This window comes from Cydia fagiglandana, chromosome 8 (assembly GCF_963556715.1).
Source record: "Cydia fagiglandana chromosome 8, ilCydFagi1.1, whole genome shotgun sequence".
NCBI classification, from domain to species: Eukaryota; Metazoa; Arthropoda; class Insecta; order Lepidoptera; family Tortricidae; genus Cydia; species Cydia fagiglandana.
The window spans coordinates 20,577,753-20,590,845 of NC_085939.1; the positions used below are offsets into that span (position 1 = coordinate 20,577,753).

The following is a 13,093-nucleotide window of genomic DNA, read 5'->3' on the forward strand; positions in this document are numbered from 1 at the left end:
TAATATGTCTATTTTTGTATGGGACGTCAAGCGGGACATTTTGGAAACTCAAAATCACATACAGAATGACAATTAACGCAAACGCGCTATCGAATGAAATGTACCTACACTAGGGGTACAGATCACAGTCAGAGCGATGGCCTGGTCTACAGCCGGATTTTGAGTTTCCAAAACGACCCGCTTGGCGCGCTGTTCAAAATCCCATACAAAAATAGATCGTCACGCTATCGAATGTTTACACTAGAGTTAGACCAAGAAAAGTCTGCAACGATTTTGACAGCACACTCAGTGCAAGTGTTATTTTAAACGTCAGTCTTCTTATTAATTATTTATGACGTATAAATAACACTTGCACCGCGTGTGTTACCAAAATCGTTGCAGACTTTCCTTGGTCCATCTCTAGCCTCCTAGGACCCAGAGTCATTTTTGCAGTGTTGAATTTGGAACCTTCTTTTATCCCATTATTGTTCAAATTTCGATTTTAATTTGTTCTTTTTAAAGGAACTCAGGACTTAGGAGGTTGTTCTTTTTAAACTAACTCAAGAGTTAGGCCCACATGCACCATCCCAATAATCCGGGGTTAAACCATTAACCTAGTGTCAAATTGTACTGGTAACCATGGTAGCTCCAGGTTTAACCGGTTAACCTCGGGTTAGTAGAATGGTGCAAGTAGGCCTTAGAAGGCTAGGGGTTCTGGCGGCAATCAACTTGCAGGTTCTATTCTAATAGATTCCATTGAACTCTCCAATTCTCTATGGTTAATCGATTGACCTATATCTAAGCGATAGTTGAATCGATTAAAACTCGATTACGGAAACTCGATATGTGAGAACAGCGTCTATTATTGGAACGGTTAAACCATTTTCGACTTTATTGCAAACACGTAAGGTTTATAATCATCATCATCATTGGCCTTTACGTCTATTGCAGACGATTTATGGTGTAACATACATTACACCGCCTGGGACGGAATTAAGGAAACGCAGGGATGCCCAGCACCTGCATTACCCTCTCGGCTTCACTGTCTTATGCCACAGGAAAGGCGAGCCAATACGTGTGGAGACAGGTCAGCTGCAGGAATCTGCCGCATATTTCAGGTTGGACCCTACTCGCGCCTTACGGAAACTCCATTCCGGGTTTTATTTTGGAGTATCCTTCTCCTAGATGGATTGCAAAACAATGCTAAGAGGACCATCTCCCCTGTGACGAAATAGCTTCTTACTTCGTTTGTGGACTTAGTCGCCTCGTACGACACCCTATCCTATAAGGTTTATAATAGGTACTAGATATTTGCTGTTCAATTAATGACTGGGACGAAAGAGCATTGTTTAGTAAACGGTTGCATGTTAATGTACAAAATACCTTTAAGATCGACTATTTTAGGGTTTAAGACAGTGGTTCTTAACCTGGGGGTAATTACCCCCGTGGGGGTAAAACTGGTATTTTACGGGGGTAATAAACTAACCTAATATAATAATACAACAAACGTACAAGTTTTATTTTTTATTACCATTGGGAGGAGGGGTAAAATCAGGTTCCCTAGTTAGTCATAGGGGTGACCGGACTGAAAAGGTTAAGAACCACTGGTTTAAGAAGAAAAAGGCCAACGACCATTAACGTGTACCGAGCTATGACAACGATGTACATATGCAGCTCGGGTGCACGCGACCCGCCCGTCTCCCCTCGTCGAATGACTGTATAGAGACTGTAGGTATAGACTGTGGTAGTGGTAGACTTATAGCGATTTGGGTATAATAAAAAAAATAAAGGTGCGAACATAGTCATTGGCGGAGGCTAGTTAATTTTAAAACGGATCTTTTGGATACAACATAATGTTTTCAAGCGCCATAATGACATATGCCATTACAGATAGGCCTATCATAGAAGAATTAGTACATTTCGACAAATAATTTAAAATGTATTGTCTTAGATAATGATTAATGACTTTAAAGGCTGAAGTACACTAGAACCCCTAGTGTAAACTTCATTCGATAGCGTGACTAGAACCCCTAGTGTAAACTTCATTCGATAGCGTGACTAGAACCCCTAGTGTAAACTTCATTCGATAGCGTGACTAGAACCCCTAGTGTAAACTTCATTCGATAGCGTGACTAGAACCCCTAGTGTAAACTTCATTCGATAGCGTGACTAGAACCCCTAGTGTAAACTTCATTCGATAGCGTGACTAGAACCCCTAGTGTAAACTTCATTCGATAGCGTGACTAGAACCCCTAGTGTAAACTTCATTCGATAGCGTGACTAGAACCCCTAGTGTAAACTTCATTCGATAGCGTGACTAGAACCCCTAGCGTAAACTTCATTTGATAGCGTGACGTGCGTTCGCGTTTGAGTTGTCTACCTATGTCTATTTTTGTATGAAAACAGCGCGCCAAGCGGGACGTTTTGCAAACTATCTAAATCCCATACAAAATGCCACTTAACGCAAATGCGTACGTCATCGTCACATCCCGCTATCTAATCGAATAAAATTTACACTAGTTGCAGTAGTGGTACTGGGTCTTGCTAAACAGTAAGACTTAGAAATGTATATTATGGCTCCTCTACACGGTGGGCCAACGGCGGCCACTCCAAGGGACGCATTTATGCGTTAGAGGGAGCAAGTGATATTGCTATCTCATTCTACCGCATGGCTGCGTCCCTTGGAGTGGCCGGCGTTGGCCCATCGTTTAGAGGAGCCATTAGATACATACCTATTACCTACATAATCGGCAAGCACGCGCATGTCAACTCAGTGGCCTGTAGTCATGCTGCATTACATTAGCATTTCGTGTGTATTGGCCTTAACTCTGCATCCGGTGATAGCTGTTATACTTAATGAAGACAATTAAGACTATATTGTCATTTGCTTTCGTGATACGATGAAGTTCTGTATTGTGTTTCTTATTGTGGTATATTTGTCAGAACTGGGCTATTTGGCTCACATCGGTAAGTCTTTTTAGTTTATAGTCACCTTATGGCTACTCTACACGATGGGCCATCATGCCAGCGATTGTGCGTATCGTGCGTATGCGTATGCATCTACACGTCGGCCTATTCCATAATGCGTGCTCTCAACCATCGCATGGCCATCTCGCTGGTCCAGCGCTGGGCTATCGTGTAGAGGAGTCATTAGAGAATTTAACAACTCTGTCGAAAACCTCGCCCAGTGGTCATACTCATTGTATGGACTAAATTTGTACTTGGTTGGCCATTTAATGATGGGCACTTAATGTTCTATTGTTCTATTCTTCTGTTTTTGTTACCTGTACATGTTTGTATCTGTCAAGAATAATAGTTATTTGTTTTACAAGGGTGCAAAGTTGTTGTTTAATCGCTCGTGCTAATATTGATGCGAGGGTTTCAAAGCACGAGGGTTAAACAAAATTTGCCCCCGAGTGAAACACAAATTTTTTCACCACACCAACCCGAAGCAAATATTAAATGTAAAATATCAAACAAAATCAAACCAAATCAAATCCAAATGAATGTTATTAAATATTTGTCATCCAAAATCATCATTTAAAAGTCAATTCTACCAGCAAACATAAGAAAACGACTCAAATTTTGCATTTGTTTACTTTGCCTCACATGTGAATAAAATGCAACTTTGCTATCAGTTTTTGAAGTGCAAAGTAAGCCTTGCCGAGCTGGTGTGGTGAAAAAATCTTTTATCTAAACAATCTATTTTATTTTACAGCCTCACCAAAATGTCCTTCAAACGAGTATAACCCTGGTCCCAACTGCGGCACAGAGCCGACCTGCGCGCCCCCCAGCTCACACTTCTGGCCCAAACACACTTGCGACTGCTGGTGTAGACCTGGCCTATACCGGGACGTGGATACCAACGAGTGTGTGAAGATATGCGCTCCACCACCGGGATTACCATCGAGATCAAGAAGACAGTTTACGAGAAAAACATATTACAAGTACAATAATAGAGGAAGGGCCGTAAATCGTCATTCATAAATATGTATACCTACCAACCAATGCAATAAAACACTCATACATTTTAAGGCCCCTGTACATATTGGGCCAGCGTGGGCCAGACGCATTTATGCGTTAGAGGGAGCAAGTGATATTGTTATCTCATTCTACCACATAGCTGCGTCCCTTGGACTGGCCTGCGTTGGCCCAATATGTACAGGGGCCGGTGTTCTGCCTTTTCGCAGAACTATTTTTGGCGGAATTTCATTTGCCAACCAACATTTCGCCGACGTTTCACTTTGACAACTAACGATTAGCAAATTTTTGTATGACAACGTTTCAATTGGTAGAATTATTGTAAAGCAGATTATTATAACGCCTCTAAACTTTTGGGAGACTTATCATTTGTCAAATCTTTCACTTGGTCGAACAACTCTTGGACGAATAACGTTTCGTTGAAGCTACAGTTCGCTTTTCATACATTAGGCAAGTTACAAATAAGAAAAAGATACATACCAAACAATCAAAAATGGCCGAGTTGTTCGACTTTTTATAATGTATATTTTAATATTTGAAGCCAGTGGCAGTGAGCGAGCGAAGCGAGCGAGCAGGACCTTCCGGGGCAGAGCCGACTTGGATATGGTTAGGTTAGAAGACTAAGGCGGGAGCTTTGCTCCCGCCTTAGTCGTCGAGGTTATTTTTTTTTCAACAACCTAAAAAACGTAATTACACAGCAACTTTCGGGTCAAATATCCCAACTTTCGTGTCAAATATCTCGGCCGTTTTTGATTTTAGAGAAAAGTTATTCCTACAAAACGGCCCCCCTTTGGCACAGTCTGACCAAATGAAACGATTTGTAGACAATAAACAACTAAGTGTATATTATGCCAACTAAAACATTCTACGACATGAAAGTTGGCATTTTGAAAATTGGCATTATAAAACACAGACCAAACGTTTAGTTGGCAACTGTGCGGTTGGCAAATAAAAAAAAACCATTTGATAAATTGGGAAATGAAAATTCGGCGAAATAAAATTCCGCCAAACGTGAGTTGGGAAGTGATAATCGGCCATACCATTTTCGGCGATAAATAAGAGAACCACAGGGGCCTTTAGATTCCCTTCTTAGGTAGACAACCCAGCTGACATTTCTGGCCCCAAACACACGTGTGATGAAATTGTAAATCTGTAGGTATTATAGAATAATATTGCGAAAATAAAATAATTTAAAAATTGACTCAACCACTCGCCCACCAGAACTAGCTTTCTAAAGCCAAAGGAACTTTACGAGCTAGCCCACATCTTAGTGCCTATAAAACTAAGTACTAACATAACCTATGTAGCTCTAAACTGGAGTTTACGACGTTAACTTAACTGTCTTAAGTTTAACTGCAAAGCTACCCTTTAAGAAAATAAGGCTGCGCTCAACGGTAATAAAGTCATGCACAGCCCTCTTTATGGGAAGTGTTTTAAGGCGACTGGGAACCTCGATGACCTTGATTATACTATGAACAAGTCGCTTCCGGTCGCTCGGGCTCGCGAAAATGAATATAAGAAACTTCAATAAGTAGTATACGTAAACGTCTAAACATGCTGACCAATAATATCTTGAAGCGGCCGTGAAAACATTAAATAAATATGGCCCTTAGGGAATTTATACCGTAGGTACATGTAGCGTATGAAGACCTATCTCTAACTGTTTGACACTGCCGCCGACATTTTTTCTAATACGAGACTCCACTACGAAACATTTGCCCATGGCATCTGTTCTGCCGCTGGCCGAAACGTTGCCCCCAGATTGGAAAACTGAAAACAGCATTTGCGACTCTTGAAAATGCCTAAAACTCGTGATTTTATTTCATTTATTTCAACTCTGCCTTTGGCTATTCTTCTCAAAAGTTTGCCGATCCCTGCCTAACACTAGTCTAGTTCTTGAACCTTTTTTTATGTTGTTTGTAAGTACAAAGCTTTAATAAATCAAGAATAACATAAAAAAACACATTTTAAAAAAATACTTCTATACACAGAGGCAAAGAAAAGAGGCAATACGGCCCGCCAGGTGGTCATTATACCTACATAGCTTGAAAAAAAATCTTAGACTACCCAAATTGAAAATTTTGCAATTGTAGATAGTCGCCTTAACACTGTGCGAAGATTATGATATTTACCCACTCTAGTAAAATCTCTTTTAATTTCCTGTGTATAAGCCGACTCATAAGCAAGCTCAAGGGGTAAGGAAATATGGAGAAGCGTATATTTACCCCACAATCAGTAGGATTTATTAGGGGGAGGGGTACTAACAGGCTCAAGAAAGAAAAATTTACAAAATTAAAAAAAAAAAACGTAATTTCTTGGGTTTTCAAGTACAGTCAAATAATGTCATTTTCTATCCATTTCGTACTTTGTCAGAATGACAATCAATATGAAAACCACTAGAGAAAGCCCCGTGCACGAACTATAAGGGCATTTTCATTTAACTTGTACAAGTTAAGCGCGACTTAAGTCGTGTTTCAGTAACGTCTAACCGTTACATTCCTGACAAAATGTATGGGATTTGACATTGACCGTCAGTTTTGTAACGATTGCTAACCGGTGTTAAATTAAGTGAAAATGCCCATAAGCTATAAGCTATCATAATATGCTGCCCAGCATATGAGCCGTCAGATTTTTGGCGCGAGGCATAAATGTGTCGTTTATGCTTCCGATGTAGCCCACAAGATGGCAGAACCTACTATGCACAAGGAAATGTACCGACGAGAACGGTAGATGATAACACTTTAGTTGCTTTGGCAATGTAGACCGGTACATGCCCACATAATATGTTTCTGATTCAGGGCTATAACCGCGAAAATCGAAGTTCGCAAATTGCGGGGATTTTTCTCTGTCACTCTAATTACGCCTACGTTGGAGTAAAAGAGAAAGATGCCCGCAATTTGCGAATTTCGGTTTTCGCGGTAGCCGCTCAGGCCACAAGATGACAGAGCTTCCAACGCGCACGGTCCCTATTTCCGACCCAGGCCCCAATTTCACATCGGTGACAGGTGCGACGAATTGTAAAATCACTGTTGCTGACGTCACAGGCATCCATGGGCTACGATTACCACTTACCATCAATAAAACAGATATTTCTCCTGCGAAGTTTCTGACAATTGTCAAAGATTTAGAAGAATTGTAGGTAATTCTTGACAGGTAATGAGTTATATGTCGGAATTTCGTGACAATTGTAGTGTTTCTTGTGACAATTGTCATAAACTTAGCAAGATAAATATCTGTTTTTTTCCGATATCATAAAGTTTTTTTTAAATAATACAATGATGGTGGCAAACAGGAATACGGCCCGCCCGATGGTAAGCGGTAACCGTAGCCCATGGATGCCTGTGACGTCAGCAACAGTGATTTTACAATTCGTCGCACCTGTCACGTTGGTGAAACAGGGGCCAGTTCGTAGGTACCTTGTCAGTGTGACAATCAATAATAATTATCACTGTGACAAAGTACAAAATGGGTAGGAAATTAAATTCTTTGATTGTACATTTGACGATGACGGGAGTTGTAATGACTCTACGTCAAAACCAATAAGATTTGTCCAAACAACAAAACAAAGTCCCAAACTCCAAACTTTGACACGCACAAATTAAATTCCCAAAACCGTTACAGGCATTAATTACAAAGTCGAGGCAATACAATAACGTTACCCGTAACGTTATTTAGCAACGTAACGTAATTAACCAAACAAAAATACGTTTTAAACGGCTAATTTCGGTACGTTCCTTTGTGGTTTGAGTTAATTTCTTTTTAAGCGGTCGTTCTGGTAATTTTGTTTTCTGGTAATAGGACAGTAGGTTGTTTGAAGAAAACCACCCCAATAAACAAAGCCGTAGCCTGCCGGTGAACTGTGGGGGGGTTGTATGTAAAATTTGAACTCCCGTACCGCGTGAATTAATCTAGCCGTGGGCGAAGTCGCATCTGCGAGGCCCTTTTCTTTCACTGTGACCGAAGGGGCCTTATACGAGGCCCTTCTTAGGGCGCGAGGCTACGCTACTGTCTATACCTACACTTAACTATATGAAATACCTACTTTTCTTTTTTTTATGGAACAACCGGTTTATTTAAACTGAAATAAGGAAATACAAAATACATATATGAAGCGAGTTGGTTGGTAGTGGTGAGCCCTAACCCATACCCAGCCCTAGGGCTGCGGTAGGGCTGCCCCTTCGTCAAAGCCTAGGAATTTTTACCTACCTACTTAAATACCTACTTTTCTCTCTCCGCTTTGTACTCGCGATGTAATTCTGTTGGAGTTTAATAAGTCAGGCCTAAGTTTGTTTTTGTTTAATTTGTTTAAAGGAAATTTATGTTGTTGAAGCCCACTCACTTAGTTCAGAGGTTTGCTTTATACCATAATTAGCATTGAATGCGGTAATGTTGTTATTTGTAACATTTTGTAGAAATATTGAGGTATTTTGGCCGAGTGGATCTGACGTCCGACTTTCAATCCGGAGGTCACGGGTTCAAATCCTGGCTCGTACCAATGAGTTTTTCAGAACTTATGTGCGGAATATGATTTGATCAATAGCTTTTCAGCAAAGGAAAATGTTGTGAGGAAACCTCGAAAAATAGGTACTCGTACATGTGCGAAAGAAAATTATAAGTGTATTTAGGTATTTAATATGAAGACACCAACCCATTGGGACAGTGTGGGCAGTGGGAACTATAGCCCACAGGCGTAGGAACAGGCCCAAGAGTGGGACGAATACAATTAGTTAAAAAAAAATTTGTAGAAATGTAGAAATTGTGAATTTTCTAAATTAATGAATATTTGGGACAATCATATACAGATCTATCTAGCTCCAAACTAAACGGTCACTGTAGCCTATGGACGCCTGTCGCGTTGCCACCCCTTTAAAAACCTGTAGGTACATTCCTTTTTTAGATAACCCCATGTTGTAATCGCTTAAGATACCTAACTAAACCTTCGCAGAGAGCTCGTTCCGCAGTCGGAGCGCCCGCAGGAGGGAATAAAATTCAAATTTTAAAATGTGCCTCTGAGCGAAATACTCGTACCTACGTTCAGCCGTTTTTGTGTGATGGGCAAACAAATGTCCATAAAATACAAACTTTCGCATATTTTATAATATACAGGGTGATCAATCTAAATGGGTCAGTATGGAGAAGTCAGAAACTATAAGAGATAGCAAAATCTGTTCTTAGGAACCATGGCTTCGATTTTAGATTTAATCATAATGGCATTCAATTTTTTTTTTAATTCTATCATACATAACCGGGATTCGAACATGGTCAATATTCTTGTTGTTTGTTTGTATGGCAACTTTTAAACGATGCGTGATAGGTGGGGGGTGCTCGACCAAATATCATAGAGGGCCCCGAGACAAAACAAAGTACCTTAAAAAAAATCAAAACGGCCGACTTTTTTTTTAATTTTTTCAAGTTGGTCCGAGCGCGCTGAGAATTGGCATGCGGCGAGCCTGAAGGCCCAAGATTACAATGTCAAAAAAATATTTTTGGAAAAATCCAAAATGGCGGCGGACACGGGCAAAGACAAATTTCCAAGTAGGTTAAGCCAGCCTGAAGGGTGAGCTTCAGGCCGGGAGGCCGAAGGCCGACCCCGGTGGAGGGCCGAAGGCCCGAAGCCTCCACCCCGACGCCCAAAAAGCGACTCCCAATAGGAAAAGTGTTGGGTCGTGTTTACGCTCCAACTTCCCTCTCGTGTGACGCTTCGGGCCTTCGGCCCTACGCAGAGCTCGGCCTTCGGCCTTCGCAAGCCTCGACGCTTCGCCGTGCGGCTTCGGTCATCAAGACAGTTAACTTGGTAGAACGCTTGGAAGCACCGAATTCACGCAGTTCGGCCTTCGGCCTCGCATTTTGGGAGTCGGGGTGGAGGCTCAGGGCATTCGGCCTTCCACCGGGGTCGGCCTTCGGCCTCCCGGCATGAAGCTCGCCCTTCGGGCTCGCTTATCCTACTTGAAAATTTTACTTTGCCCGTGTCCGCCGCCATTTTGAATTTTTCCAAAAATATTTTTTTGATATTGTAATCTTGGGCCCCCAGGCTCGCCGCATGCCGAATCTCAGTGCGCTCGGACCAACTTGAAAAAAAAAAAAGTCGGCCATTTTGATTTTTTTTTATGTACTTTGTTTTGTCTCGGGGCCCTCTATGATATTTGGTCGAGCACCCCCCACCTATCACGCATCGTTTAAAAGTTTCCATACAAACAAACAACAAGAATATTGACCATGTTCGAATCCCGGTTATGTATGATAGATTTAAAAAAAAAATTGAATGCCATTATTATTAGTAGTGTGTTTATGCCGCTCCGAGACCAGAACTTTTCCGCCAGAGGGCGACAGTATGTATGCGCAAGGTAGTGACAATTTAGTTCACCCTACTCCCCGCTAGATGGCGCCACTGTCTATGCGCAACGTTAGTTCCAAAGGTCTCCGCTAGATGGCGCCACTGGTTAGTTCACTCTACTCCCCGCTAGAGGCGCCACTGTCTATGCGCAACGTTAGTTCCGAAAATATCCGCCAGCCCCGCCGGAGGGCGACAGTATGTATGCGCCGCTGGTTAGTTCACTCTACTCCCCGCTAGAGGCGCCACTGTGTATGCACAAGGTTAGTTCTAAAAATCCCCACCAGCCCTGCCTGGGGGCGACAGTATGTATGCGCAACGTTAGTTCCAAAAATCCCCACCAGCCCTGCCTGGGGGCGACAGTATGTATGCGTAACGTTAGTTCCAAAATTATCCGCCAGCCCTGCCTGGGGGCGACAGTATGTATGCGCAACGTTAGTTCCAAAAATCCCCACCAGCCCTGCGTGGGGGCGACAGTATGTATGCGCAACGTTAGTTCCAAAAATCCCCACCAGCCCTGCCTGGGGGCGACAGTATGTATGCGCAACGTTAGTTCCAAAAATCCCCTCCAGCCCTGCCTGGGGGCGACAGTATGTATGCGCAACGTTAGTTCCAAAAATCCCCGCCAGCCCTGCCTGAGGGCGACAGTATGTATGCGCAAGGTTAGTTCTAAAAATCCCCACCAGCCCCGCCTGGGGGCGACAGTATGTATGCGCAACGTTAGTTCCTAAAATCCCCACCAGCCCTGCCTGAGGGCGACAGTATGTATGCGTAACGTTAGTTCCAAAATTATCCGCCAGCCCTGCCAGAGGGCGACAGTATGTACGCGCAACGTTAGTTCCTAAAATTTCCGCCAGCCCCGCTGGAGGGCGACAGTATGTATGCGCAAGGTTAGTTCTAAAAATCCCCCGCCAGAGGGCGACAGTATGTATGCGCAACGTTAGTTCCAAAACCATCCGCTATGAAATGTTTAGATGTCTCCACTTTGTATGTGAGTTGTTGAATCGCTTAAATGAATAGATATCGCTAGTGGCGCCTTCGTCGGTGGACACCGCTAGTTAATTCCAAAAATCCCCGCCAGCCCCGCCAGAGGGCGACAGTATGTATGCGCAATGTTAATTCCAAAAATCCCCGCCAGCCCCGCTCAAGGGCGACAGTATGTATGCGCGACGTTAGTTCCAAAAATCCCCGGCTGAGGGCGACAGTATGTATGCGCAACGTTAGTTCCAAAAATTTCCGCCAGCCCGGCCATAGGGCGACAGTATGTATGCGCAACGTTAGTTCTAAAAATCCCCACCAGCCTTGCCTGGGGGCGACAGTATGTATGCGCAACGTTAGTTCCTAAAATTTCCGCCAGCCCCGCCGGAGGGCGACAGTATGTATGCGCAACGTTAGTTTCAAAACCATCCGCTATGAAATGAATAGATGTCTCCACTTTGTATGTGAGTTGTTGAATCGCTTAAATGAATAGATATCCCTAGTGGCGCCTTCGTCGGTGGACACCGCTAGTTAGTTCCAAAAATCCCCGCCAGGCCCGCCAGAGGGCGACAGTATGTATGCGCAACGTTAGTTCCAAAACCATCCGCTATGATATGTATAGATGAGCAGCCGTCTGAGTATTTCTAAAAAAGTCCGCAGAGTCAGAGGGGGTTCATGGTAAGTTAATTAATCTTGGTCAAGCAAATCTAGTCAGTAGAAAAAGGCGGCAAATTTGAAAAATCGTGGGCTACCAACACTACGTTTGAATAGTTCGAAAATCGTGTGTCATTTATATCTTATCTGTGGAACTATTTTGTTTACATTTCATCGCTGTTCGATGTACATTCCTGCCTTTTGTTCGTTTCCTAGGGTTACCATAAATACTTTAGTTTGCTTTACATTGCTTCTGACATATCCGGCTTGACAGACTATCGATTCGCTTAACAATATAGATGTCGCTAGTGGCGCCTCGTCAGTGGACACCGCTAGTTAGTTCCAAAAACATCCGCTATGAAATTGCAAAAAGGCCCATCATGTTTGTTTTAAAATATGAGACATATATCGGCGTTTTTTGTTAATACCACGTCAGTGGCAAACAAGCAGACGACCCCGCCTGGCAGTAAGCAGTCACCGTAGCCTATGAACGCCTGCGAATTCTATAGTTTACACGGATGCACTTTTATTTGCGGTTGGTTTTGTCGCTTGTGCTTATCAAATGTATGGAAACAGCTGTTTTGTAGTTTACCAACCGTAAAGGGGTTTTTCTTTTATTATACCACATTGGTGGCAAATAAGCATACAGTCCGTCTGATGGTAAGTTGTTACCGTAGCCTTTGGACGCCTGCAACTCCAGGGTGGATACAAGCGCGCTGCCGACTGCCCAAAGATTCAATAACTTTGTTTTAAAATATGAGGCTTATATCGGCGTTTTTTTTAATACCACGTCAGTGGCAAACAAGCAGACGACCCCACCTGACAGTAAGCAGTCACCGTAGCCCATGGACGCCTGCGAATTCAATAGTTTACACGGATGCACTTTTATTTGCGGTTGGTTTTGTCGCTTGTGCTTATCAAATGTATGGAGTTTGTAGTTTACCAACCGTAAAGGGGTTTTTCTTTTATTATACCACATTGGTGGCAAATAAGCATACAGTCCGTCTGATGGTAAGTTGTTACCGTAGCCTTTGGACGCCTGCAACTCCAGGGTGGATACAAGCGCGCTGCCGACTGCCCAAAGATTCAATAACTTTGTTTTAAGATATGAGGCTTATATCGGCGTTTTTTTTAATACCACGTCAGTGGCAAACAAGCAGACGACCCCAC

The 13,093-nt window shown here is 42.8% G+C and overlaps 1 protein-coding gene across 1 annotated transcript; it reads left to right on the forward strand.

Moving 5' to 3' along the window:
- Positions 1-2,862: 2,862 nt before the first annotated feature.
- Positions 2,863-3,966, forward strand: LOC134666971 (uncharacterized). Its single transcript, XM_063524282.1, has 2 exons — positions 2,863-2,946; positions 3,698-3,966. The coding sequence occupies exons 1-2, from the start codon at positions 2,880-2,882 to the stop codon at positions 3,964-3,966; spliced, it is 336 nt and encodes a 111-aa protein (XP_063380352.1). The 5' UTR covers positions 2,863-2,879.
- Positions 3,967-13,093: the final 9,127 nt, after the last annotated feature.